Source organism: Hydra viridissima, unplaced genomic scaffold, assembly GCF_058129835.1.
Source record: "Hydra viridissima isolate aposymbiotic clone 2 unplaced genomic scaffold, HvirCarnegie_v1 scaffold_15, whole genome shotgun sequence".
Lineage (NCBI taxonomy): Eukaryota > Metazoa > Cnidaria > Hydrozoa > Anthoathecata > Hydridae > Hydra > Hydra viridissima.
The window spans coordinates 7,831,532-7,857,719 of record NW_028324314.1 but is presented as its reverse complement, the minus strand read 5'-3'; the positions used below and the strand labels follow the sequence as shown (position 1 = coordinate 7,857,719).

General features: G+C 29.5%; 2 protein-coding genes and 2 pseudogenes across 2 annotated transcripts; 2 read left to right on the top strand and 2 right to left on the bottom strand.

Annotated features, from left to right (window-relative positions):
• Positions 1-4,192: 4,192 nt before the first annotated feature.
• LOC149878464 (steroid 17-alpha-hydroxylase/17,20 lyase-like) lies at positions 4,193-12,756 on the top strand. Its single transcript, XM_090072993.1, has 3 exons — positions 4,193-4,639; positions 4,832-5,029; positions 11,738-12,756. Exons 1-3 carry the CDS (start codon positions 4,330-4,332, stop codon positions 12,703-12,705), a joined length of 1,476 nt encoding a protein of 491 aa, XP_089929119.1. The 5' UTR covers positions 4,193-4,329; the 3' UTR covers positions 12,706-12,756.
• LOC149878465 (uncharacterized) lies at positions 6,173-7,666 on the bottom strand (annotated as a pseudogene).
• Positions 12,757-14,108: 1,352 nt separating the features above from the next.
• LOC149878463 (uncharacterized) lies at positions 14,109-15,022 on the bottom strand (annotated as a pseudogene).
• Positions 15,023-17,449: 2,427 nt separating this feature from the next.
• LOC149878462 (steroid 17-alpha-hydroxylase/17,20 lyase-like) lies at positions 17,450-20,891 on the top strand. Its single transcript, XM_090072939.1, has 3 exons — positions 17,450-17,769; positions 17,893-18,090; positions 19,679-20,891. Exons 1-3 carry the CDS (start codon positions 17,460-17,462, stop codon positions 20,647-20,649), a joined length of 1,479 nt encoding a protein of 492 aa, XP_089929065.1. The 5' UTR covers positions 17,450-17,459; the 3' UTR covers positions 20,650-20,891.
• The last annotated feature ends 5,297 nt before the right edge of the window (positions 20,892-26,188 follow it).

The window sequence follows — 26,188 nt, the reverse complement described above, 5'->3', positions numbered from 1 at the left end:
GCATGAATTATAATGTATGTTACGTTTGATGCACACAGGATATCAAACAGGATATGCTGTTAAAACTTGAACCCAAAAGTGAAAAAACCGATGTTCGGAAAATCTCTGCATCCACATAAACTCTGATAAATAATCAGCTACCATTTCGCGATTAGTTGGCCCCATCATTGATTTGAATTTTGCTTTTGCTCGACACCACATAGCTTCCACGTGATTTGTTGTTACACCTGTCTGTGGATCTACAAAGTTGAGGGTGTGGTTAACGGTACCATGTAAATATGCAGGAGCTTGCAAATCATTATATGCTGCCCACATATCACTCCAGACAATAGAGCCAGGAAGTATCCATTGATGTATGATAGGAATTAATGTTGCAGCACCGCGATTCTGGACAGGAACCAAAAAGCCTTTTTTCGTTGCAGGTTCATACCCACCAAATATCCACTGCTGCGGGATTATTCTACCAACTTGATATTTTCTTCAACAAAAAACAGGTTCATCTATTTCAACAATGCACCCTGGACCGCCTATGGGATCAGGGTTATTGAGGAAATATGACACGCAAATGTCTCTGCAAAATTGATTCCAATCAACAATTGTGCTGTCGTTTCCGATATTTAACTCTTGCCTTAAATCACTTATTGATAACCCCCGGCTCTTATCTGCACTTCTACTCCAAGCGTAAGTTAAGCCCAATATTTGGCACAATTGTAGGTGAGATTTCTCAAAGAAGCTGCCTTTTCTAATGTTGAAGGTTCTTTTGCAGCGCTTGACTGGACATCTCCAAATAACTTGATCAACTGACCCATTCTTTGTTTGCTGTGTGCAGGGCACGTTACATACACTACAATTCATACTTTCAGCAAGTAAACCATAAGTCCTGCACCAGTTAATTGTAGCTTCGATATCGTATTTGAATTTTGCTCCTATTTCTGTCAAAGAAAGTGAGTCAAAAGCGTCTATTGTTGGTCTTCGAAGAGCCATGAAATGTAGATAAATGAAGAAGCAGAAAAACTATTCTGAAACACTCCTTTTTATATGACAAACATAATGAAAATGAATTCACGGGGGGTTAACTTGAAGTATTAAAAGAAAGTCAATAGTTTTAAAGAATTATTTTTTGAATTAAAAAATTTTTACCTTGTTTTAAAGTTAATTGTGGAATATAATCAATTAAAGATTTTTTCAACTTATTTGACAAAAGTTTTAAAAGAAACTCAAGCTAACAAACTAAGAATCCAGTTGAAGCAAATTGACGCGATAAGAGTAAATGCCATTGAATTCCATTACCTGCTAGTAGAAAAAAAAATGCGGTCAATACACCTGATTATGATCTTAACGCACCGGTTCTTTGTTCTATTATTCGAAATCTTTAATATAAAAAATAAAAACCAGTCTGTTGATACTTTGAAAGGATAACTTTTAAACAAAAAAAATCACTTTTCAAGATGGCGAATATTAGCGATTTGTGGTATATTTTTGTACTTTCAACTTCAGATTAGAGCACTTTCCGTTGATTTCGAGACCCATGTTTTTATACGATTCTTAATCAGCATAAAATTCTCTATCAGAATCAATCATAAAATTAGGGGGGGGGGGGGGGAGAAAGTGGAGTAGCGCCCAATTTAAATTTGCTAAGCTTTTTAGCACTACATGATTTTTTTAGTAAAGTTGTTGTTACTATTTCGGTTTTACTTGCTTTTTGGAACTTGTTCCCAGCGAATGTCCTCTTCATTTTTCTTAAATGATTTTTTTTATTTCCCATTACTTTTTATATTAGCTATATTTAAATAATAAAAGAACTAAAATCCATAAACAACTTCATTAGTAAAGGTAAACATAAATATAAAGTTTTGTCATTTATTCATCTCTTATATAACACTGAAAGTAAATGTAGTTTGTTTATTTTTTTTAATCTACGGTATAGAACAACTTAACCATCATACTAAAATTCAATTTTTTGAAAAGTATGCCAAGTATACAAAAATTAGTCCAAAACAAGAAAGAAAAGTGTGTTGATAGGGGCCGTTGCTATGGAAAATTATTTTAACCACCTCGTTTAAATCTTAAAATAAACCTTTTGTGTTTATCTTTCTGAAAAACAGATTTCAGAAATGAATTCAGGGATAATTAATTATCTTAAAACAATCTAAACTGAAAATTTGAAAAATTTGAAAAATCTAAACTTTATTTCCTGGTAAACCACCTTAAGTAATGTTTGACTTTATCAGCCCTCAAAATTTACAAAAAGAATAAGGCAGAGCGGGGTTTTTTTGTATTTTTTTTATGTTATGTTAGTAACTTTGTGTAAATTTGATGCCGCGGGAACAGTGTATGTATTTCTTGGTGAAGACGAGAACGGAGTGTGTAATGGTAGCGTGACACAGATTGTATAACAATAGCGATATGAGTGTGAGAGTAGTACAGATATAAAATATGATACGGTGATACGGTGAAGTAGGGCTGTCAGTGTGTAGTGCAGATGTGGTAGAGTGCGGTAGGAGTGTCAGACTTTTCAATTATTAACGCAGTTATAGTTATAATGAAAATAAAATTTTAATCAAAATGAATACAAAAATAATAAAACTTACGACCGGTTTTTCTTCTCTTACTTACTTTTTTTTTTTTAATATTTTTCAACTATTTCTCATAAGTAAATATTCTTTTGTTATTAACTTATACAAATAACAATACATTAATACAGATAATAACGCATATTTAAAGTCACTTAAATATCTTTTCTTACCAACTCTTCTCATAAGTTTCTCTTTAAAACTTCAATAAATTCTTCTCATTAAATTCTTCTCATAACATTCTTCTCATAAAATTCTTCTCATAAAATTCTTCTCATAAAATTCTTCTCATAAAATTCTTCTCATAAAATTCTTCTCATAAAATTCTTCTCATAAAATTCTTCTCATAAAATCCAAAAACTCTTTTATCATAAAATCCTCTTTATAATCTCCAAAATTATTTTCTCTAAAAATTCTCTCATAAGGAGAATTTCTCAAAATCTCTTAAAACTCTTTCTTTAATACATCCTCAAAAACTCTTTCTAAAAATAAAACTCTTCATGAAATCTTCCAAAATAAGACGAATCTTCCAAAATCTTCCAAAAAGAGATTTTCTCAACCGTTCTTTAACTACCTGTCTGCATGCTATTTTTGAATTCTCGTAAAGACACTAGATTTCTTTTTTTTTTTTCAAGTTCGTTTAGTACTTTTGTTTCAACTTCCGAGTCATGGTTCTTTAAAACAGGTTTTATTAGTTTTCTTTTTAGCAGTCTTTATCTCAGAATGGCTACAGAACTTTTGAGAACTCTACTAATTTAACTCATATCATTGCATTTCTAGTCGTGTTTGTGAAAACAGTTTTAAAGATTAATGTTTCAAGACGGTGGTTTTTTAACGGTGGGACTTCATTTTTCATGTAATTGAACATGCGCGTGCACTTGGTGTTTTCATTGACTCGCTCTTTTCTTCAATTGAATGTCGATCGAATGTTAGAGTCGGGTAAAAACTTAAAGATGTTTATGATTTTCTCATTTTCCCTCCTCACAATACGAGAAGACTGAGAAACACACTCAGAGAAGAGTGAAAAAATCAAATAGATAACACGATAAGCGCAAACATAAGACTGAAACAAATACAAAGACGTAAAGAAGAGGCTACAATAATACGGACCAAATAAACATGGAAAAATAACGAAGAAAGACCGACGCATTTTTTTCTGCAACCTCAAAAAACGGAGACAGGCACAACACGAGATCACGCAACTGAAAGAATAAATTTTTATGAAAAACCGTTGCAATAATGCTGTATAAGGAAAAATATTTACTTTTCTATTACAGTTGAAACGAAATAAAACGAGTTACATTTTTAAAAGTATATTCTGAAATATTTTTGACAAAATAAAGCCCTTTAAAAGCTCTTACCTTTCAAAGTCAACTCTTATAATCTCCTAGTTTTTGTTTGAGATTATAAAAGCGTTTAAAATCTCAAACAACAGCATTTTCAACATGATATTAGTGTTGGATGTTTACTTGTTTCAAAAAACCATTAAAAATATTTCTAAACATCGTTTTTAAATCTTATTGTTAAACCATTTTCAAAAATAAAATCCTTTGTAATCTCTATTGAACAACTATTTTAACGAGAGACATTAGTTTTAAACTTTTCGGTTTTGTCAGTGCTTGTCAGTGCTTCAGTATTTATCAGTGGTTGATAGAAACTTAAAATGGATTTTGACATTTCACTTTATAGTTTTTGCTAATAAACAATTTTTGTAAAAACATTTTTTTTTTATTATAAAAAAAGAAATTATGAAACTATGTTTGTTGAAGCCGTTAGCGCTCTTCTGCTTCCACCGTTAATTTACATCGTTTTCATTTACATCAAACATCTTATCGACTGTTGGAGCTATCCGCAAGGACCAATACCTCTACCGATATTTGGAAACATCCATTTGTTAAGTAAAGGAGAGCCGTATAAAAGGTTTATTGAACTTGGAAAAACATATGGCGATGTCTTTGGCTTCAGCATTGGCTCAATCAGATACGTTGTTGTAAACAACTTGGAAGGCATTGAAGAAGTTTTGATTAAAAAAGGCTCAATATTTGCTGGTCGTCGAAAGGTTCCGAGTGAGTATATTAAACATTCTAAAAAAAAAAGATTATATTATATTATAATAAGTATTTTATTAACATAATAATTATATTATACTATATTAAGTATTTTTAAAAGTAAGGTTCCGAGTGAGTATGTTATTCATATGCAAATCTTTCCTTCATCTTTTAATCAACTTTTTTTAAAGCGAATTTTTATAAATAAAGACAGATCTATGAGGGGCTTCATCAACAGTGACCCTAGCCCTCATTTTAAAGCTTTGAGAAAACTAGCAACTTCTTCTCTGAAGATGTACGCAGATGGGCTAGCAGGAATGGAAAAAATGGCAGTGGAAGAGAGCGATCACTTACATAAAAAGTTGTTTAAAATAAAGGGAAAGCCAGTAGATTTGCATAAAGCGATAGGTGAGCATTAAATATTCATTTGTCATTTACTTTAATGTTTATTCTAAATTTTATGTTATTTAATAATTTTTGTTAATAATTTTTTCTTTAATGTTTATTCTAAATTTTTTTTTTATTCTTATTTATGCTAAATTTCGTTCATCTTTAAGGCTAACAAAAGCTTATAATTGTTTAATTATAAAAAAAACATTGCGAGAGTAAAAATTGTTAATCAGTTGTAACTGGTAACTATCAAAGCTTGATGCTTGTTACTAATCTTTGTGGTTTATTGGTTAGTAAAATCAGCTATATGTATGAATATAGGAATAATGACCGATTCTTTCTAAGCGATAGTCAAGCGATAATAGATCCTGCTCTCCCCTTGAGCCTTCTTTTTAGAGGCCTGCAAAGGAGGCTTAAACGTTATTAGTTCACAAAACGACAGGTCAGCAACATGATTTTCATTTTTATCTTTTGTATCTGAATTTTATATAGTTTAATGAAATCATGTAGTTGATTAAATGAGTTTGGCCACAACAAGACGTAACTTAAAGATATGAACTTTCTTTTTTAAAAAAAAAAACGATTTTTTTGAAAGAATTGTTTAATCGACGTCTGCTTCAACATATAGTGACACAAATTAGGATCGAAAAATGAAATTTTTATAAAATCAAAAACCGCAGTTGCTTAACCTGTTCTACAACATTCAGTTAGTCTAAATACAAAATTTTATTTATTTTTCTTCGTTGGAAGTGCTACATGTAATTTTTCAAATATTGAGGATTGGCTGAACTTTACGTTATTTTTACGGGTTAAAATGTGTTTGTAACTAAATTCTTGTTTGATCTTTGATCCAAGAAGAAAAAAAAACGCTGTTTGTAGTATCTTACAGTTCACTATTATTTTACATTAATTTTCCAACTCTCAGGGCCAGCAACACAGGGTGTCGTTGGCCCTGAGAGTTGTATAAATAATGTAAAACGTGATTTAATAATTTTAGGGGGGCACACACCTCCACACCCCGCTTTTAAAATGAAGACTTTTTTTTTTTAAGAAGATGACGATTTTTATAAGAAATTGAGGTTAAAATATGTTTATAACTATAGTTTTGTTTGATCTAAGAAAAAACAAAACACTGTTTATAGTATGTTTATAGATATTATTTTACATTAATTTTTCAACACTAGGTTTCAGGTTTACCAGTTCCTTAAGCGACATATCTTTTGTAATTAGTTTTCTATGTTCCCTTACTACCAAAAGAATGTTCTGTCTTTGATCCTCATTGTGGGAAGTGTGAACAAAAAAGCTAATATTTCTTTTTGCGCAGTTTTTAATCACACTGAGATTGCGAACTAGCTGAGTGAAATGTTTGTATGAATCTAGCGCTAAGAAATCGCTTTAAGTATGCCACTCTCAAACAGATTCGGTGTGACCACTCTCAAACAGATTTGGTGTGACCTGTGAGTATAAAAAAAAGCCAATTCTCCTTTGTAATTAAGTCCTCTAATCTACTATCACTGGTAACAATAAAAGTCGATGGAGCTTCTACAGAAATCTCTGATATCTTAGGAACTGGAAATTTTAAAAGCTTCTCAATGAATAAACGCTTAGCATCTGCTTTCATATGAGGATCACCTAGCGATAGTACGACAACTTTAGGAGACAAATACCAGGTGTGGTTACTCATGCTTTTATGAAGTGAGTTTCCAACTTCATAATCCCATTCTGTTTTAATTGTTTCAGCAATTTTAAATGCATTAAAATCATTTATAACGGCATGCTCTGATTTGCCTGATTTAAGAAAGGCAAGTCCATAATAAATAGCAACAATAAATGCTACCTTTGCGACCATATGTTTCTTTTCAGGAGTCAGATATTCAACGACTGTGGATGTCATATCAAGCATTTAAAAGTATATTGCATAGACCATAAACCTTGCATTGTGACAGGCGCCAGGCTGATAGATGTGAAAATTATTTAGTTTCTCAGATTTAACGTTCATGTAATACGCCAAATATTCAAAAAGTGTATGCATGGAAAAACTGTTACATTTAATATTATTGTTACATACCTAGGAAAAATTTCATGTTCTAGTGCTTTAGTTACCAACTTTTTAACTTTCAAATAGAGTTTGCAGAGGTCACTGCCAACAATAAGGTCTTGCTCAGGAAATCGTTTGAACTTTTCTACAGCACCACTGGCTGAAACTTTTGGATAAAGCTCTGTTATCCATTTCTGCTGAAAATCTTTTAGCAACTTATTTGCAGGGGCTTTAGATTTTTCCTTTGAAATTGCATTAAAAGCCTAAGTAATATTTAGCTCGACAATATGGTGTCTACACAATAACCAAAGAAATGGTTTACCAAGAAATCTTGCCATAATAGTTATTGCACCAGATTTCCATCCAGTGTTACTTACTGTGGTGTCAGAACAGAATCCTATAATAAAGTCACAAATTTTAAAATATTCTAGGAGATTCATAATACTTATAGCCATATCGATGGTAAGGGTACCAAGTAAAAGATCATATTTGGTTTTAAACTCTGGGCTAGTTACAGATACTGAAAGTCTATCTGTAGTAGTGGCCTGTCTAGTGTTCTTCTCAATATGCTTTAATACTTTACCATCAAAATGTAAAACTAACATCTTACTAGCCATTAAATATATTCATTACTTATCTAGCCTCCTTCCTCTTCTAAAAATCTGTAATGTCGCCTTCTGACAGATTCTCTGCTTAACTTTAATTGTTTAACATCTCCTAAATAGTTTACTACACTTGCAATAAGTTTGATCTCAAACGCTTTCAAAACTTTCTGAATGATCTGAAGATAGTAAAATAAACTGAAGAAATAAAAAATGCTTGGAACGTAAAATTTTCAAATTTAAATGTAGCTCTTCCTGATCACTTAGGAATCTAAAATTTTCAAATTTACATGTAGCTCTTCCTGATCACTTAGGAATCTAAAATTTTTTTTTAGAGTCTCTAAGTTTGATAGAACAGGAAAATGTACTGCGGTTTTTTTTTGTTTTTTTTTTTACACATTTTGTGTCACCCTATTCAACATCCGCAAAACCATAAAAAGACGTTTTATAGATTAATAATGACTAGTAAAACGTTTGCATCGTATTTAGCAGAAATTCGATTTAAAGTAAATTCTTAACAGCGCGTGAAGAACGCATTTAAAAATTCTAATCCAAAGGAAAGATATTCTTTGGTTATTTCTTTTCTTGAATATATATATATATATATACATATATATATATATATATATATATATTTGCATTGTGTGGAAGAACATGATGACACCGCATTGAAAACTTTTCCGTCTATCATACAAAGTATCATAGTTGGTATTATGGTAATGTCAAGATCTCCGAGAGATACTTTGGTGGGCTTAAGCATTTAATTTAATAATCGCCTAAAATAATGACTTCTTTAATTGTTAAATCTGTAGACTCCTTCGCGAAAACCAGTTTAATGGGGTCATAATACCAAGTAGACGATGTGACAGGATTTTTCCTAATGATATATTTAGTATCCTTAAAACATAAAAAAAATCTTGAATTTGAAGAAAGCGAAAGAAAGTGTGTGATCAATGAGAGCTTGTAGAGGTTTTTTTTCTGCAGAAGTTTCAGTTGTCTTAACTCCTTGAGGATAACATAACCGTTTGGCTTCTTTAAATTTGTGGTAAAAGGGATATAGCTCACAATTTAAGCTTCCAGCTTGCTCACAAATTTATTGGTACTGTTAAGTGGAGAGGTTAGCATCCATTATCATTGCGATCACTTACCCCGCCGACAATAATGCTGATTGCTTTAGCGATGACTCCTGTGTCTTTTTTAAAATTGTACCTGAATCTCTTTTTACTTTCTTCTTAGTTTCATGTCTGTGGCCGGACCGAAATAAAACCTTGGCTACTTGATTCCAGGAAATGTTGCAATTTGTACTTTTGAGCTTTAGGACCACAAGCGTTAAAAGATTTTGTTGGCCGGCCAGGTCCAATTGTTATGCCATTCTGCTGGGAAGTATGTTATACATTTTTAAATGTTGGACCAATAAATATAATATTTTTATTTATCTAAGAAGAATAGGTGTACAGGAAGCGCTTCTGATGCCTCTCTCTATTTTTTTGTCTTTTTTCATCTGAAGAGTATGATGAAAATTTCCAACCTCATTTTTTATGCGCTTTGAAGCAGCTTCAGAAATTCAAACATCTCCTATTTCTTCAAAAAATTATCTCATCAATGCATTAAACTTCGAAGTTTTCGGGATTCGTACCCATTTATCAAAAAGAACCTTACGGGAAATCGAAGTGCCTTTCTATAAAATAGAATAAATACAATTATTCGCAAATATTCGCAGAAGGTTATTTTTGGTTTGATAACTCACAGGTATGACGTTTAATTTGCATATAATCATGCAATCATATTCGGTAGTATTACATGTTAATTCTGCAAGTCATCAAAGGATTTTCATTAAAAGCTGAAAACATTAACGATAAGAGACGATTATAACAATACTTACTTCAAAATAAAGTAATTCAAAATGAAGTTTCAGAAGCAAATAGTTTATAATAACTAAAAGTATTGAATTATTGTTGTCATAGCTGTTCTATGACTTTAAAAATTCGCGCATACTCAGAAGAATTAATTAATAAATGTATCACATTACAAAAAGAATGTGGTGTAGTTTTTAAATATTATGGACTAACTGCTATCGAAATATAAAACAAATAAAAACTTTTAAATATGTTGAAAAAATAAAGGTTTTTCCTTCCAGATTGTTAAAGTGACACTTAGCAGCAACTAGATGGTTACCATGGTAACGGTGCATCATAATTAGCTAATGAAACTTCTACAATCTTATTTTCAGCAAAGAATCATCATTTCAGTTATATTTCAGTGAAAGTGCATTTCAAAGTAAATTATAGTTACTAAGAGTGTATTTACGAGACAAGAATTAGGTCTAATATCGAATTGAGACTTAAGAATACTCCGTAACATTTTTCCTATTTTTCACCACAAACAACCATCCGATAAAAAATCTGCGAAAGTCATTTAAAAGCTCTTTCCTGTTTTTCAAAGAATGTTTTCATATAACGTTTTAAAAAAGACTTTAGCATAAACTATCTTGATAAGTCAAATCGTTGAATCCATGTGACTGAGCAAGTTTTTATAAAAGTTTTAATCATTACTTTACCTTCTCCAAAAAAAAATACGTTTAAAATGTTCAAAATAAATTTTTTAAATTGCTGAGATCAGACTTAAATATCATGGCCGAATACTCAGGGTGTTCAGAAAAAAAAACTGGTTTGGTACATCTCTAGTAAATACCTTGCTCATTAAAGATAGCCAGTTCGCAACATCAAAAGTTTACGTATATTTATATTTAACGTGATATGTAAATTCTCTTGCAATTATCTTTATTAAAGCTGATAACTACGATTTCATTTTAAGAGCTATCGATCTCATAATGTTTCTGAAACAAAAAATGAAAAAAATTTGTATATAGTTTTATCATCAAAATTACTTTCCTGTGTTATTTTTTACATATAACATTTATAAAAGTTTAAATGTAGAACAATATGTGTATTTTAAAGTTTAATTTATTACTAACATTTAATATTAGTGATTTAAATTGAATAAGTTACATTGAGTAATACCTAATTACTATTCGTAATTTTTTATATTACTTTCTTCAGGTTTTTGATAAACAAGCTCAAATGTTTCTTAATTATGCTTGGTTGAACCTGAAAAATTTTTCCCACATTAAAAAACTCACATAAAGGAGATAAAAAATAGTTTCTTTCAAGATATATCATAAGCATGAAATATCAAGATATATTTTTACTACTTTGGTATCAAGTTGTTGATGTTATAAAATAACTTCTAGCTACAAAATACACTGAAAAATAATTTATCTAAAAAAAATAAATAACTTAAAGTAATATTTCACTTTTTATGAAATATAATATTTTAAATAGAAATATGATAAAACAAAACTCAGTACTTTACTAAGTAACTTGTATCCTAAAATTCGCTGTCTTCCAATACTGAAGTTTATGATTTATATTATTTTTATTTTTAATTTATTAGTCATACTTTCATAACATGTTTATATTAAAAAAGCAAGAGTATTTTGTTTTAGTAATTAACAAACTGAAACGCAATAAATTCTCATATCGGAGAATGGTCCGGTCCGTTCAGTACATTTATCAAAATCCACATGTTACCCATATAATTACTACAATCTATACCTCAGATAACTTTCCTTCTACTATTTTCCGAAGTTCTTTTTTTGAAAAGGTCCATTCAGTACAAGGTCCATTCAGTACAAGTCTCCCCTACTCCGTATAGTTTATCCTACTTTTATAGTTTTATAGTTTATCCTACTAACAACTATCTGATAGAAAATCTGCGATTGTCTTTTTAAACCTCTTTCCATTTTTTCAAACAATCTAAAGTTTTAAAACTTTACTTTCCCTTCTCCAAAATGTTTTCAAATAATCAAAATGTTGAACTTCAAAAAGTCAGACTTAAATATTATAACCTAATATACAAGGTGTTCAGAAAAAAAAACAGGTTAGGTACATCTCTAGTAAATACATTGCTCGTTAAAGATATCTAGTTTGCAACATCAAAAGTTTATGTATATTTATATTTAACATGATATGTAAACTCTCTTGCATTTATCTTTGTTAAAGCTGATAACTACGATTTCTTTTTAAGAGCTATCTACCCTCAATATCATTTGCACTATCCTCTTTTTTCATCGGTATGAAGAAGATGATCAAGAGTTTCAGGATATCGTAAGGTATTCAAATCTAACTATCCGTACGTTCAATGCAGCCAGTTTGATTTCTTCAATTCCATGGCTGCACTATTTTCCCACGGCTGCCTCAAGAAACATCGCCGAAATTCAACGACTTCGTGACCCAATTCTGCAGCGAAAGCTTGAAGAACATAGAAATACTTATGACGAAAACAACTTACGTGATGTGACTGATGCTTTAATAAAAGCCTCATCAGATGCAGAAATGGTAAGAGGTCGCGTAGAGAAAATCACCGACAAAAGTATTGAGTTTCTTTTAAACGATTTTATAATTGCTGGAACGGAAACATCTTCACACACAGTTCTTTGGTTTATTGTATATTTATTACATTGGCCTGAGTACCAAGATAAGCTTTACAATGAAATTGATAATATTACAGGAGGTCAGCGTTATCCGTGTTTAGATGATCGTCCAATGCTTCACCTTGTGCAAGCCGCAATTCATGAAACACTGAGACTCTCATCTGTAGTGCCCTTAGGAATACCACACAAGGCAATGGAGAACAGTACTATTTGTGGCATATACATTCCAAAGGGAGCTAGAATAATAACAAACTTATGGAATATTCATCACGATGAGAATCATTGGACAAACGCCATGAGTTTTTATCCCGAACGTTGGCTGGACGAATCAGGAGTGTTCAATTATAAACTAGGGAAAGCATTTTTGCCGTTTTCAGGCGGACCACGTAGTTGCTTAGGGGAGATGCTAGCCAAGATAGAGTTGTTTATCTTTATCTCACGATTAGTGAAAGACTTTCGGTTTGAGAAACCGATTGACGAAGAGTTACCACGCTTAGATGGTCGTTTTGGAATCACTTGCGCACCCTATGACTTTAAAGTCTTGATCGTTCCAAGGAACTAAGTCATAAAATGTTAAACATCAGTTATGAAATATACTTTTCGTTTTAAAACTTAGACTGTAAAATTACTTTTTTTTTCTCCTTTAGAAACACGACTGTTACAAAACATTACAAAATTAAAATTCACAAAAATCAAGACCAAAACAGCTTCATTAAAACCACACGCAAAATAGGTTCGTTGAGTTTGAAACGGTTTATTAATTATGGTTTTATAATTATAAAAAAGTTGGTTATAGAACCGTTTTAACATACATTTTTATGAAGAAATAGAAACAATTTTAGTTTTAAGGTTAAATTTAAAATTTTAATTCTTTGTATAAATTCTATGAATGACGTAAAGATACTTAGCTTTGGTATTCTAAGTTTCATATGAACATCCAAATGTCCTAATTGTCTAAAATGTGGTGCCCGCTGGTGAACAAGTAACACTTTTGGGTTATCAAGGTATTCTTTATTGACAATATTTTTCGCGGGGAGTGGATTTTCTTACGCAAATTTGTGCTGTAATGCTCTACACTGTGGATATTTTGACTTTCGGTATTGAACCAGTGCAGTGATAAACAGTTGACGTTGACTGTTTGTTTGCTTTTATAAAACATACTGTCAATACTGTTTCAAACTACTTTTAATGCTTTTCAGAAGAGGAACCAGGTTACGATGTATGAAGAGTAATCAGTTTAATATGTTTTGTTCGAAATAAATTATTAAGTAGGTTACAAAAAAATCGAGTTTTTTATTTCACTTTTAGCTGTACAGTTAAAATTAATTATCGGCGTTTGGTAATTCGGTTTTCTATACATAATAGACATATAGAGCAAACCAATTATTACAAAATTAAATATTGTAATTAACGTGACTAAAACTGCAACTGCTCTGCATAACTACCTTGTGCATAGTCGTCAGTTTGAACCATTTAATCAAAATATTGCTCTTCAAATTTGTTGATTATGAAACATCCTCTGATTTTAAAGCTGGAGAATGGCGAAGTAATGTTTTGGATTACCAAGGAAAAACACTTTTACAAAATCAATTAGGCTCAAATAACTTTAGTCGTGATGCAAAAGCAGTGAGGGAATCACTTCGAGACTTCTTTAATATATACTCAAAATACATTTGATCAAAGATGAAATTCCTTTTCCTTTATATATATATATATATATATATATATATATATATATATATATATATATATATACATATACATATATATGCATGTGTGTGTGTGTGTGCGTGCGTGCGTGCGTGCGTGTGTGTATGTATACATAAATATATATAGTTTTTTTAGTTATTTGTTTTAATTTTTGAAGTATTTTATTGTTTACCTTAAATATTTATATTGAATGTAAAGATAACTAATATCCTAGTATATAGAATATATTTTGTTTTAAAATTAAATTTTACATTTTCATTCATTGTCACTTTCCGTTTCAATGAGGATTTCCATAACTTTTATTTTTGCTATTTTCTTTTTCTTTTTTGAAAGATTATGAAAAGAGCTTTTACAGAATAGCTCATCCGGATCATTTTTGTTTATCTTCATCAGTTTATTTTGCTCCACATCATTCATTATTGCTTTTTCAAGAGCAACTTGTAATGGGTCAATTTTCATTTTTCTTTTCATATGATTTGGCGTTAAGATAATTATCTGAGGTGATGTAATTGAATTTATAACTGTTTCATTTTCTGTTAAAGTCAGCTAATTTCTTGAACTTGATGCTCTAATCGAATTGTCAATATTTTCAAGTGCTCTGTGTTCAACTGGATGCTGTGTTGCAAAAATATCGCATTTTATGTTTGAAGTCAATTTTACCCCAATGGCATCTTTCAAAAACATTAATTCTGTGAAGAATTGGCATGATGTATGGTACATGGCAGCCATTTTTTGACGATTCAAGCATCTACGAAAATTTTCTCTCAATTTTTTCCATGCTGAAGTCTAAGTTTTTTCTACGCACACACACACACACACACACACACACACACACACACACACACACACACACACACACACACACACACACACACACACACACACACACAAATAATAATAATAAAAATAAGTTATTTATGTAAAACAGGTTACGTTATTTTATTATTTAGATATATTTTTGTTGAAATTTACTTCGCAAAATAAATAATTACCTTCTACATTTAACAAAGTAGATATCTGCCTCCATGCTTTAACTTTTAAAGGTGTTTCCTATATGCGCGAGTTGTTGTGTCCCATAAGCATGGAAATTTTTCCACTTCTATTAAATGAGCCTCCAAGTTTGTTAAAACATTTTGTATTCTTGAAAAATCCACATTTAATTCGGTCATTATTAAATTAAATTTATAATAAACAATATCGTAAATCGGACAGTACACTTCAAACTTTAATTTTTTAACATTTTATTCGGGTATTTATACAATTTAAAATTAGCAGTAAAACAAACATAAAGTTGCAATTGTGAGTAACTAAATATCTTAATGATTTCCATTTTGCTTCATAGTAAAAAATTAAAAACATACTTAGTTATAGGAAAATAAATGTTTTTGACAAAATTACGAAGTTATGACAAAGTTGCGAAAATGGAAAAATTCTTGGAAAATTTTACACTTTTTTTGTTTTTATTTTTCAAAAATAATAGCAAGTTGAATGGCTGCTCGTTTCGCTATTTGTTTATTCACGGGAAAAAGTTGATTTGAGACAGATATGATAGGAAAAACTAAGCTGCAGGAAAATTAAATTACAAACTGCATATGCTCACGTGATTAATTTTCCCATCTCTTTCCGTTCCCTTAGCTAAACGGATTAGTGGAAACTCACCTTAAAGGATAGCGTTATCCCAAAATGATTTTGATTGGCTTTATTATGAACAGCACTCTTATACAGCTTGAAAGATTTGGACATCACCAGTTTACCCTTTGTGGTACCTTTTTTCATGCTTAAATTTAAGGGTTACTTAATTTTTTTTTTAATGATTTATTTAATTGCAATGGTGTAGCAACATACTTGCTAGGGTGAATAATTCGAAAAATCCGAAAATGTGACCTCACTGGTTTTCCCCTTGCACCCTTCATATATATATATATATATATATATATATATATATATATATATATATATATATATATATATATATATATATATATATATATATATATATATATATATATATATATATATATATATATATATATATATATATATATATATATATATATATATATATATATATATATATATATATATATATATATATATATATATAAACAAGTAATTATATAGAAAACCTTTATACAACCAAATAACTCTAGAAGGAACCTCTGAGTTGTGTGTAATCACACTGCTCAGCTAAAAGTTCATGCAACATTTATAACTTTGTAGTACCTATCTTAAAAACTAATGCATAAAAAATACTTTATCTTAATAAAAAAACTCAGCTGGCAGTTGTGTTATTGATCTTCTAGCACACAGCATTGGGTAATTAAGAACTAATAATTAAGAACTAAAAGGTAGATGAATTATATAGCAACTATATAGCATGTAGCAAATGCTAGTTATTTGAAATGTGAGATTTCTGCAAAAGCAAACGCATACTTTTTTTTCACAATTATTAAACAAACTTTATCGAAATTTATGTAAATATGTAATATTCCGTTATTTTTATGAAAAAAATCTTGTTAAACAAAAAACAGATTTTTATTTGAAATTTATATATTTATCAATATTTGAGCTTAAGATATAAAACTTAATTATCATTAGTTTCTTAATTTTCCTATAGCCGTACGTTTGCATTTGTATCAAATTTTCCTATAGCCGTACGTTTGAATTTGTATCAAATACCTATTGAATAGTGTTAAAATTTTTTTTAAAAACCATTGAAATAATGCATTTATATAGAAAAATATTTATTTTTTCATTACAGTTGAAACGAAATAAAACGAGTTCCTTTATTTAAAGTTTATTCTGAATTATTTTTGACATGATAAAGCCCTTTAAAATCTCTTACCTTTCAAAGTCATCTTTTGTAGTCTCTTAGATTTTAATTTGAGATTATAAAAGCGTTTAAAATCTCAAACAACATCATTTTCGACATGATATTAGTGTTGGATGTTTCTCTATTTAAAAAAACCATCAAAAATAATTCCACCAAATCTTATGCATAGTTTCTACCAAAAAAAAAAAGCAAAAAAAATAAAGCGACAAGACTTTTGTAATGTTTCGCCGAGACTATTGTTCGTTATTATTTGTAACAAATAAAAGCAAACTATATTATATATATATATATATATATATATATATATATATATATATATATATATATATATATATATATATATATATATATATATTTATTTATTTATTTATTTATCTATGGGTGTGTATGTGTGTGTGTCAATGTGTGTGTGTTTAAAGCACAATGATGAATGGTTAAGTTAATATTTACTGCAGCACATGCTGTTTTGGGAAGTTATCTCAATATCTATTTTTAGATTGGAGGCGGAAAATGATAAAATACTTTACTTAAACCTTAATTGTTAAACCATTTTCAAAAATAAACCCTTTGTAATCTCTATTGAACAACTATTTTAACGAAAGACATTAGTTTTAAACTTTTCGGTTTTGTCAGTGCTTGCCAGTGCTTCAGTATTTATTAGTGGTTGATAGAAACTTAAAATGGATTTTGACATTTCACTTTATAGTTTTTGCTAACAAACAATTTTTGTAAAAACATTTTTTTTTTATTATAAAAAAAGAAATTATGAAACTATGTTTGTTGAAGCCGTTAGCGCTCTTCTGCTTCCACCGTTAATTTACATCGTTTTCATTTACATCAAACATCTTATCGACTGTTGGAGCTATCCGCAAGGACCAATACCTCTACCGATATTTGGAAACATCCATTTGTTAAGTAAAGGAGAGCCGTATAAAAGGTTTATTGAACTTGGAAAAACATATGGCGATGTCTTTGGCTTCAGCATTGGCTCAATCAGATACGTTGTTGTAAACAACTTGGAAGGCATTGAAGAAGTTTTGATTAAAAAAGGCTCAATATTTGCTGGTCGTCGAAAGGTTCCGAGTGAGTATATTAAGCATTCTAAAAATAAGATAATTTTTATGTTTTTTTTTTGTCAATCAAATTAAATTTAGATCTTTCTTTTATCTTTTTATCAACTTTTTTTAAACAAATTTTTAAATTAAGTTAGAACTATCAGCGATTTCATCAACAGTGATCCTAGCCCTCATTATAAAGCTTTGAGAAAATTAGCAATATCTTCTCTGAAGATGTATGCAGATGGGTTGGCAGGAATGGAAAAAATGGCAGTGGAAGAGAGCGGTCATTTACACAAGAAGTTGTTTAAAACAAATGGACAGCCAGTAAATTTGCATAAAATAATAGGTAAGTATTAAATAATTATTTGTCATATATTAAACAATGCATAATTTAGGTAACAGTTCGTTGCACTGATCTTTGTCGTTTATTGGTAGTAAAATCAACTACATGTGAGAATATAAGAATAATGACTGATTCTTTCTACGCGATAGTCAAACAATAATAGATCCTGCTCTCACCTTGAGCCTTCTTTCTAGAGGTCTGCAAAGGAGGCTTAAACGTTATTGGTTGATTTACATTTTTATGTATTGCATCTGCATTTTACAAAGTGTTTTAAAGACATGTAGTTTAATAGTTGAGTTTCGTGACTTCAAGATATAACTTAAAGATATAAGCTTTCTTTTTTTTTTAAAAAAAAAAAAAATAGCTGTGTTGGAGATATTGTTCAATAGACTTCTGCTTCAACATCCACAAAATTAAAAAAAGAAAGTTTTAAATATTTGTAAGATCTACTCTCACTTCGGACACCTGTGTTTTATTTTTAAATGTCCTCCTGTCTTTTATAGCCAATTTTTACGAACCGATCTTCTGAACCTCTTATTAAATCGACCAAAACAATAGTCTTAAAATTATAATACTTTGGCTTTAAAATACTTACGCAAAGTCTTTGAAAAATTAGTATCCTTGAGAAAGAACGTGTTTATCGTAACAAAGTAGTAACTGGTCATAATTGGTAGCAATTTTGATTTTGAGTAAATTCTTAACAGCGCCGAATTATTTACCTTGGTAGCGATAGTTCGTAGGTCGCTAACGTAACTTTTAGAATTTTAACTGCTTCAAATTAAGCTATTATAATGACGAATTATTTCATTTGGTTTTCATCTAAAGTAGATTTTAAATTAATTACACTTGCTAAGAGTGAAGTTACGAGACGTAACTTCTAAGTTACGTCTCGTATTTTCACTCTTAGTTCTTAACATTTTTTCTTCTTTACACCACAAACAACCATCTAATAAAAAAATCTGTGATAGTGATTTCAAAGCTCTTTCATATTTTTCAAATAATATTTCGATATAATGTTTTTAAAAAACATTATATTGAAATATTATTTGAAAAACAGGAAAGCATATATGGATTATCATAAGTTAGTATGATAATCCATATATGCTTTCCTGTTTTTCAAATGATATTTCAATATAATGTTATATGGAGTCAACGATTTGACTTATAGTCAAATCGTTGAATCCATATAACATTATATTGAAATATAATGTTATATGGACTTGCTCAGTTATATGGATTCAACGATTTGACTAATAACTCTCTTTATAAGTCAAATCGTTGAATCCATATAACTGAGCAAGTTTTTATAAAGATTTTAATCTTAACTTTACCTTCTCCAAAAAAAAAAAATACGTTTAAAATGTTCAAAATAAATTTTTGAAGTTGCTGAGGTCAGATTTAAATATCATAACCGAATACTCAGGGTGTTCAGAAAAAAAAACTGGTTTGGTACATCTCTAGTAAATACCTTGCTCATTAAAGGTAGCCAGTTCGCAGCAACAAAAGTTTATGTATAATTATATATAACGTGATGTATAAACTCTTTCACATTTATCTTTGTTAAAGCTGATAACTACGGTTTCTTTTTAAGAGCTATCTACCCTCAACATCATATGCACTATTCTCTTTTTTCATCGATATGAAGAAGATGATCAAGAGTTTCAGGATATCATTAAGTTTTCAAACTTAATTGTGCGTACGTTCAATGCAACTAGTCTAAGTTCTTCGATACCATGGCTACGCTATTTTCCCACGGCTGCCTCAAAAAATCTCGCCGAAATTCAACGACTTCGTGACCCAATTCTGCAGCGAAAGCTTGAAGAACATAGAAATACTTATGACGAAAATAACTTGCGAGACGTGACTGATGCTTTAATAAAAGTCTCATCAGATGCAGCAATGGAAAAAGATTGCGTAGAGAAAAAAGTTACCGACGAAAATATTAAGTCTCTTTTAAACGATTTTATAATTGCTGGAATGGAAACATCTTCACACACAGTTCTTTGGTTTATTGTATATCTTTTGCATCGGCCTGGGTACCAAGATAAGCTTTACAATGAAATTGATAAAATTACTGGAGGTAAACGGTATCCGTGTTTAGATGATCGTCCAATGCTTCACCTTGTGCAAGCCGCAATTCATGAAACACTGAGACTCTCGTCCGTAGCACCCTTAGGAGTGCCACACAAGGCAATGGAGAACAGTACTATTTGTGGCATATACATTCCAAAGGGAGCTAGAATAATAACAAACTTATGGAATATTCATCACGATGAGAATCATTGGACAAACGCCATGAGTTTTTATCCCGAACGTTGGCTGGACGAATCAGGAGTGTTCAATTATAAACTAGGGAAAGCATTTTTGCCGTTTTCAGGCGGACCACGTAGTTGCTTAGGGGAGATGCTAGCCAAGATAGAGTTGTTTATCTTTATCTCACGATTAGTGAAAGACTTTCGGTTTGAGAAACCGATTGACGAAGAGTTACCACGCTTAGATGGTCGTTTTGGAATCACTTGCGCACCCTATGACTTTAAAGTCTTGATCGTTCCAAGGAACTAAGTCATAAAATGTTAAACATCAGTTATGAAATATACTTTTCGTTTTAAAACTTAGACTGTAAAATTACTTTTTTTTACCTTTAGAAAAAACTTTTACAAAACAGAATCAAGATTTTACAAAATAGAAATCAATACAATTTTGTTGAGTTTTAAATATGGTTATGGTTTTATAATTATGAAAAAGTTTTCATAACTTTAGTTTTAGTTTGTTGTAGAACATTTAAAAAAAGATAAAAAAAAAGTTATATTTTTAGTTTTAAGGTTAAAAAAAAAACTCAGCAGATGAAATAAATCAGCATCATTAAGTTCTTGGAAAGAAAACGATTGAAAAATGAGGGAAATGAAAAGCAAAACAAGTTCATTTACTAAAAAAACCTGAGAAGCAGTTTATAAATGGATATAGAAACCAGGGAAATTAACCCACAAAAAAACCCCCTGTTATTTTGTTTTAGAAAATTTTCATTGTTTTTTTTTTTCTTTTTTAAGTGGATAGATATGTATGAGTGAATGAAATTTTTCTTAGCTATAATTCCATCCAGTGTCAGTAATTTGTAGTTAAGATTTCCAGCTGACAATAAAATCTTAGCTGATTATCTAACTTTCATCTTCCTTCAGATAGTTTGTAAGATAATTCAGCAAAATACACAGTGTCAGACAGTCCACTACATCGCTGAAGGAGTGTTATATCCTAAATCAAGTTCTAAGTCAAAATATTTTTTATTGCTATGTAAAAAATTTTATGAATGACGTGAAGATAATTTGCTTTGATTTTCTCAGTTTGATATGAACATTCTGAAGTCCTAATTGTCTACATGTGGTGCCCGCTGGTAGAAAAGTAACACTTTTGGATGTTCTGTTATCAAGGTATTCCTTGTGGACAATGTTTCGCGGGGAGTGGACTTTTTTACGCAAGTTTGTGCTGTAATGCTCTACACTAAGGATATTTTGACTTTCTGTATTGCCAGTGCAGTGAAAAATAGTTGACGTTGACTGTGGTTTGTTTGCTTTCATGAAGCATACTGCCAAAACTGTTTCAAACTACTTTTAACTCTTTTCAGATGATGAATCAGGTTGTGTGAAGAGCAATCAGTTTATATGATTTAATACGTTTTTTCCGATATACATTATTCTGTAAGTTACAAAAAAATCGAGGCTTTATTTCACATTTAACTGTACAGTTAAAACTAATTACCGGCGTTTGGTAATTCGGTTTTCTATACACAATAAACATATAGAGCTATATGGTTCCAGAAGAAAAAGAAAAAGAAAAAGAAATACCTCTCATTTCTTTTGCTATCGTATTACATCGAAAACTATTCTGTTTTAAACCTATATAGAGTCCTATTTTAATAAACTTTAGAAAAAGTGAATTCATTTTAAAAAATGGTATCGAAGTTGGTTATCATTCGTTAAAAAATTGAAAGATCAAAAACCAATTCTTAGTTAAATAACTTATTATCGCCGAAGTTCGATCACTATGTAAATACGGTCTTCTAAGAATAAATTGGTAAAAGGTATTCTCCAATCAGATTTCACGAACATCTTTTTAAAATAACGTTTTTCGAGTAAATAAACCTAAAAAAATGTGGTAACGTTTATTTACAATTTACTAAAATAATTCGTTCTCGAAGTTTACAAACTTTAAATCATGCATAATATTAAAATTGAAAATAAGCAAAGTGTTGAGTGAAATGATCAAATTTAACATTTGTATGAATAAGCGTCACCTAAATACATATATTGATAAAAAAAAAAAAAGAATTATTTTTCGATTTTTAACTAGTTTTTTTTAGAAATTAATCAAATTTTAAAATATTATAATGTGCTCTTAAGGAATCGTTTGCAAGTGAACTTCTTTTAAAATTATGCGGAATATTGAAACTTCAAATAAACGAAATATTTAGTGAATTGATGAGGATAAATAAAATTCACCTGAATTTTTGAACATAAAAGTAGCGTAAGCAAATGAAGTTTTAAAATTAATTTCATATCTACTTTGGTAGATGATATGTGTTAGAAATACAAATAAAATCAGAAGCAAAGAAAACCTTTTTAAATTAAGAACCTGATTACTTTTAACCGTATTGACCTTTTTTGTACTTTTGATTTAAACAAAAAAATTACATTTAAAAAGAAGTAATAATAAGTTTGAACGTTAAATTTGTGACGCTAAATAACGTTAAATAACGTTAAATAACGTTAAATAACGTTAAATAACGTTAAATAACGTTAAATAACGTTAAATAACGTTAAATAACGTTAAATAACGTTAAATAACGTTAAATAACGTTAAATAACGTTAAATAACGTTAAATAACGTTAAATAACGTTAAATAACGTTAAATAACGTTAAATAACGTTAAATAACGTTAAATAACGTTAAATAACGTTAAATAACGTTAAATTTGTGGTTTTTTTAAGGTGATCGAACTTTTGAAATGGAATCAAGTTTTTGTCGAAGATCTCATTGGAAATGAGTTCTTGAATACTATTTTTCATTTATTTTCACAAAATAAATAAAGGATAAAATTGGCTGTATGTTTCTGAAAAAATAAGTAAGTAAAAAAATGATTATTATTCCTGAGGTATAAATGTTCAAAGCTTAAGTGACCGAACAAAAGCAATAGTATGTTAGTACTAACGGATCAAAAGAATTTGTTGTCCGTCTGACGCAGGCGCAGAGTATACGTTATAAAAAGTGCGATGGAGATTTCTTGAATCAGTATTTCAGTCAAGTTGAGAGGAAATTCTACATCAGCAAATCCTATACCAAGTTACATTACAGCAAGCAGAAAGTATTTAAATTGGGTTAATATGAGAAATATAGAAGGTTTTAAACTAAAAAAAGTGTTCACCTTTTAATTCTAAATAAATTATAATGGCCTCTTTATAGTTGTGTCTGAAGTCATTGAAACTAAAAGCAAAAAGAAGCCTTACAGAAAAAAAGCATTTTAAAATGTCTTTAAAGTTAGAAAATTAGGCACCTGAAAGATTAAGATATATATGATGGCTTAGACAAAAATTTTGGGTATTATTACTAATTATCATTTTTAACGATTTATATTAATTTTTGTAATTACTCATTACTGTTAACTTTATTATTAATCATTATTATTATTTATTATCATTATTAATTACTATTATTTTTTATTAACATTATTAATTATCATCATTCATTATTACTATTATTAACTAATATTATTCATTATTATTATCATTAATTATTCTTATCAATTATTTTTTTTAGTTTTTGTTACTAATTTTTATTATTTATCATTATTATAATTTATTATTATGACATATTATTATTAGTTATTATATATTATTATTAAATATTATTATCAATTATTATTTTTATGACTTATTGTTAATCAATATTATTAATCATTATTATTAACTATTATAATTATTTATTATTAATTATCATTAATAATAATAATTATTATTAATTATTGTTAACTTTTATTACTAATTGCTATCATTAGTTATTGATTTTTGCTAAAAATTTTCATTATTACTTTTTGTTTTTAACTATTATTGTTAATTGTTTTCAGTAATTCTTACTAACTTTTATTATCATTTATCAATAGCTATTATTAGTAAATATTATTATTAATTACTTTTACTTTATAATTAGTTGACTCTTTTTCTTTCGGTGTATACAAATAGAATAATGACACTTACAAATTATCTTCTTTATTTTAAATTAAGCACATAATTTCTTTTTGCAAGTCACAACTTTTGAGGTATTGTATTTTTTGTCCTCCAACCAATGATTTATATACTCTCTGCTCTCCTCCGGGGAAGATCCTGAAAACGCCGTCTCGAAGTTTGCTTCCCTTAGGAAGAGTTGACTTGAGCTTCTTAGGAAGAATCACTTTAATGTTTGATACACAGGCATAAGCCGGATACTACACTTACTCTTAGCAGTTTGGCCGAAAGGCAAGTCATAGACTTTTGATCATTTTACTGCTTGTCTTTCCTGCTTGCGTAGAACGTAATTGCTTTAAGAAACTTTTAGAGAAAAATCCTACTTATGCGTAACTTTGGGAAAAATTTTATAAACTTTTTGTGAATGTCTAAATTAGCGATTGCAATACCGGGATCCCAAAATACTTGGAACCCGGCCTTTTTTATGATCCCGAAATCCCGGGATTGTCTAACATCAATCCCGGGATTCCCTATAAGATCGAACAAAACAAAGCGTAATGAAAAAATATATAAAAATAACAACGATTTTGCGTATTAACAAAATAATTTTTATTAAGTATAAAATTGTAAAAAGTATTGTATTTTCAGTTGTGTAGGGTAAAGTAGGGTAATTTCGGCGTATTAAGCTATTTTGTTTATAGACAAAGGTTGCTTTAATAACGTTAAAAAACCATGCATATCGATGTCCTGCAGATATATCTATTAAATATTAGTTAAAAAATTGTTTCAAACTTACAAAGTTTTATGTAAAATTTGTTTTACAAAATACTCAAAAATGACGAAATTAGCGACTTGGTATGGTAATTTCGGCCCAATGATACGGTAAATTCGGCATACTTAAGAAAATTAAGATGTTCGTTGAAAACGCATTAATATAATTAAAATATTGTAAACAGCTATAAATCTGCATTGTATAAAGTAATTGTCTCTTAAATGGAATTTGTTACACCTGATTGGCATTTAATTAACGGCGTTGCAATTGCAAAGATTCATATTTTTTGAACCACCTATTTTAGTAAATTATGAATACATCACCCAAAACAGAAAGCTTATTAGAAAAATGTGCCTCCAAAGTAAAATTGTAAATAAAATGATTACTAATTTCTATGATTTCGATGATTATTTCTAAATTCTGTTTAAATAAGAATTCATGTTTACAAGCTCATAAGTAGTTCATAAAATAATATTTGACATAACTACAATAGTTAAACATAAAAAAATAAAATACAAAACTCAAAGAAAACTTTATAAAAAGAGATTTATTTAAGAAAGTTAAAAAACAGCTTAAAGAATCAGTGTTTCATACAGTCATCACAAGTAAATACTTTTTTAGCATAAACACCACATGTAGCAGTACATGTTTTATGCCACCATCTACAGCATTTATGGCATTTATCCCAACTATCCTTCAAGTATGGATCGACAGGATCCCCAAAACTGTATTGACACATTGCACAAAGTTGTTCATTAATTGCACTTTTAGCATCAAGGTTATTCAAACACGCCTATTGATGTGTATATATATTTTCTTTAATGCACTTTTTACGTGGCTGCCTGTTCTTATATTTCAAAGTTAAAGATTCCTCTAGCTGAGATTTATATGGTGATCCAGTAATTTTTTCAGCATGATTTACCCTCCTTTTTATACCTGTTTGTTTTTTATTTTTAATGTCAAGTCCAACTAGTGATCCGAATGTAACACCATGAGGTTGTGAGGTTTCATCAGAGGTGGCTAATTCTAATGACTTCTGAAGTGTAAATGATGAGTTTGGTGAAGCAGATTCTAAATAAAAATATTTATATAAAAAAGGTGAATAAAAATTAGGCGA

What these genes read in the sequence shown, in the direction of transcription:
- LOC149878464 (XM_090072993.1), top strand. Translation starts at nt 4,330, where the DNA reads ATGTTTGTTGAAGCCGTTAGCGCTCTTCTGCTTCCACCGTTAATTTAC. An exon ending in TGGTCGTCGAAAGGTTCCGA is followed by an intron (nt 4,640 to 4,831) that starts GTGAGTATATTA and finishes TTATAAATAAAG; the next exon opens with ACAGATCTATGAGGGGCTTC. An exon ending in AGATTTGCATAAAGCGATAG is followed by an intron (nt 5,030 to 11,737) that starts GTGAGCATTAAA and finishes TTTCTTTTTAAG; the next exon opens with AGCTATCTACCCTCAATATC.
- LOC149878462 (XM_090072939.1), top strand. Translation starts at nt 17,460, where the DNA reads ATGTTTGTTGAAGCCGTTAGCGCTCTTCTGCTTCCACCGTTAATTTAC. An exon ending in TGGTCGTCGAAAGGTTCCGA is followed by an intron (nt 17,770 to 17,892) that starts GTGAGTATATTA and finishes TTTTAAATTAAG; the next exon opens with TTAGAACTATCAGCGATTTC. An exon ending in AAATTTGCATAAAATAATAG is followed by an intron (nt 18,091 to 19,678) that starts GTAAGTATTAAA and finishes TTTCTTTTTAAG; the next exon opens with AGCTATCTACCCTCAACATC.